Genomic DNA, 3,478 nt, shown 5'->3' with positions numbered 1-3,478 from the left:
CATCCAGCGAGGCGCAGCGGTTCACCGACATCCTGGCGCACCCCCCAGGGGACTCTCCCAGCCCCGAGCCCAGCCTGCCCGGGCCTCTGCACTCCATGTCGGCTGAGGTCTTCGGGCCGAGCCCGCCCTTCTCTTCGCTGTCGGTAAACGGCGGGGCGAGCTACGGGAACCACCTGTCCCATCCCCCCGAAATGAACGAGGCGGCCGTGTGGTAGCGGGGTCCCGCACGGTCCGCGGTGTTCGTGATTGTACAGAAATGAACTTTTATTTAAGAAAGAAGGGGAAAAAAAAACAAGCGGGCCTCCTGCCCCACTTCCTCCAGCCTCGGGGACCGTTCGCGGTCTGGGAAACCGGACGTGAAAGGGGACACAAAGTAGGATCCAAATCCGCCTCGAGGTCGGACTGGGATCTACACCCTGGCTGGCGAGGTGCAGAACTGGGGTTCGCGAAGGGGAAATACAGAGCTTTCCCCACCTCCCACCTGGACCCCGATCGTTGGACAGACCCCGCGGACCTGTGCGCCCAACGGCGGGCGGCAGAATGACCTTGAGACAGCCGCGGGCGAGCGCGCACAGCGCTTGGCGCACGCTCCGGGCCGGCCGGGCGGGTTCTGGCTCTGAGATATTCTTTTATTAGTGTTGTCTCAGAGGTCGGCGACAGCGACAACAAACTCATAACTTCAGAAACACCAACCCTGCTGTGCATCAGGTGGGACTATATATTTTTTGTCTATCTGGGTTTTTGGTTTTTGGTTTTGCCAAAATTGCAAAATTCTAAATGTAAAGCCCTCAGTATCAACTCTTCTACCTTCACAAAGCTGTACACACACACACACACACACACACACACACACACACACACACACACACACACACACACACACCACACAATTGATGGTCTCCAGCCAGACCTTTCAGTAAAAAATGACTTGAACATCAGCTGTACAAGAAAAGTATTCTACCTTCACACACAAAAGTTAAAAAACAAAAGACTATTGAACTAAAAACAGTCAACTGTTTACGTATAATGTTAAATTCAGGAGTTCAGTGTTTTACTAAGATATCCTGTTTTGAAACCTCTTGTTCAAAAACAAAATGTTTTGAGCAATCAACCAAAATTATTCCTTTTCTTTTCCTGTAGATGTTCTGAGAGACTTGCAGGGCTTGCGGCTCACTGTGCTAGTATGTAAAAAGGTGTTGTTTACACGAGGCAAAGAGAAAACATGATATTCAGACAGTTGCCAAATAGAATAATTATAGCACAAATACTGTAAAGGTGCCAGGCACCAGCAACCTGAGAAAGTGTTTTAAAAAAAAAGTGTTAAAGGTTTAAAACAAGACATCTTTGCTAATTTTTAGTCCTGTTGAACATTCATGGAATTGTTAATATGACTTATATAGACCCACACAGGTTTTATTTTTGTGTCTTTAAAATAAAAATCCAAAATATTTAAATTTTATGGTCAAATATGCAGTCAGCAGCTGCTACTTTTTTCTTTATATATTAAATTTCTCATATGTCTTCTATTGTTCTAATAAACCTAAGCTTGTGTGACCTCCAGTGCATATTAGACCATTCACTGTATGAAAGAAAACATGTTGAATAAATTTGTGAGTTTTTAATAAAAATAGAAAATCTGATGTTTAGATAATTGGTGTGGTATTTGATGTTTGCGACAATTAGAGAGGACTCTTGATGGGGTGCAGAATGAGGCCCTCAGAAGCCAGGAGGAAGACAGCCAGAATTGGGATGATGTATCTGTTTTTGCCTGGGCTATGGCTGAAGCCCCTTTGCTAATACCAGGCAAGCTTTTCTCTGTGGCTTCCTGCTGTCATTAAATACAGATCTGGATTCTGTGGATTTAACTGATACAGTTGAAGAGGTATTTGCTGATAAGTTAACACAGAATTTGAAATAGAAATCAAATCCATGGCTAAAAATGAATAGTTCTGGTCTGTGATTAAAGATGAGATCCAAAGCATTCTCCCTACATATGCAAAACCAGGCTTGTGAAAGTCATGCTTGTAAATATATAGTTAGTGGTGGTCCTTTTCAGTTTCAATTCATTTTCCATAGATAATCCTGCTTTCTAATTCGGTGGTTTGAAAGATAACATAAAATGAACGTACAGTAAACTAGAAATGAAATACTTTAATCCTTTTCACAGAACTGATATGAGTTGTTATTTTATAGTATTACATTTGAAGTTCCCCAAAAGGAAAACTATTTTTGCTTGGCATGAGATGCATATTAAGTTTTCTGAAAGAAGAACAAAAATAACTAATATAGAAATCAAATTTCAACTGGGAGTTGGCCAATGGGTTCTGCAAAGTAGTTCAATCCCTTCCAAGCTTTCATTAGAAATGGAAGGAATTTGAATATTTTATCTGGTGTGAAATTCTCATGTGTGGGTGTATTTGTGGTTTAATATCAAATGCTATTAGATTTTCAGAAGTTTTTTCTTTTCCGTATCACCTACATTTCAAACTGGATTATTTATTTCCTAATTTTGAAAAAAATCAAAAGTTTTACATTATGTAGTATGTAATTTCCAGTACTGTTTTCCTAGTTTGTTAAGACAGCGAATTTTATCTTGTAGAGAAAGCTTTAAATTAAGCAGTTTTTCTCTGCATCACAATGACGGCTTATCTAATGAGGGGGGCTATCAGGGAGGAATCTGGTAGTGTTCTTTCAGAAATAAAAATTTATGAAATACAAAGGAGACTTCTGAAACTCCTAGCTTCTACACGTAGCACATTTTCTTTTAACTGCTTTATATTCGATCACCGGATTGTTTTGTCCCTTTTGCATTTATATACATTAAATCATAGCTAACATATTCATTACAGCCCTTACTCTACCCCCTCCTCCTTAAAGACATTCATTTAACTGAACTTATGCTCTTTGAGAAGCTGCATTTTCTTATCATAGATGGCTGAATTATTTAGCAGCTTTCTTGTGGCGTTAGGGTATTTGATAAACGTTTTAGAGTTAGACAAGCGGTGTGTGTTCAATTCAAACTCGGTGGTGTGACACAGTCTTGCCCCTTGGCACGATATCATGGAACCTGGTTGATACCGAACAGGTGGTGATGCTCAGCAGTCTAAATTGGAGGCTCAGGATGGAGAGATCTAGAAGCGGCAGGCACTGATTCCCTTCTCGCTAGGCAATACCGAGCTGTCCACCTACACCCGAGGTTCAGGGAAGCGAGGCACCTTTGGCCGGTGGCTCCGCCTAGAGATGCGCTGGCCACAGGGCAGCGCCACAGTAGTCACCCAGAAGGGCAGCTCCTCTCCGGCTCTCCCACCCAGCCTGGCAGCTTAGTTCATCCTCGAGGCCATCTTAAAGTCACCACCTCTATGCCTCCCGCCACCTGTGCTGGGGGTTCCAAGGCAGAGCGGCCATCTGTGAGGGCGAGAGAGTGAAAGCTCACCCAGCCAGCTGCTCTGCACGGGGGGGGGGGGGGGGGGGGGGGGGG

The 3,478-nt window shown here is 43.5% G+C and overlaps 1 protein-coding gene across 2 annotated transcripts in view; it reads left to right on the top strand.

Moving 5' to 3' along the window:
* Window positions 1-572, top strand: part of Lhx1 (LIM homeobox 1) — a 5,714-nt gene extending 5,142 nt beyond the window's left edge. For both annotated transcript variants that reach the window (XM_010626795.3, XM_010626794.3), the window contains exon 6: window positions 1-572. In XM_010626795.3, the coding sequence (XP_010625097.1) occupies window positions 1-215 (215 nt within the window). In that variant the 3' untranslated portion in view covers window positions 216-572.
* Window positions 573-3,478: the final 2,906 nt, after the last annotated feature.

Source organism: Fukomys damarensis, unplaced genomic scaffold (genome assembly GCF_012274545.1).
Source record: "Fukomys damarensis isolate Sample0158 unplaced genomic scaffold, DMR_v1.0_HiC HiC_scaffold_13, whole genome shotgun sequence".
Lineage (NCBI taxonomy): Eukaryota > Metazoa > Chordata > Mammalia > Rodentia > Bathyergidae > Fukomys > Fukomys damarensis.
Note: the sequence above shows the minus strand (reverse complement) of the source record. Positions and strands in the feature narration are given on the sequence as shown.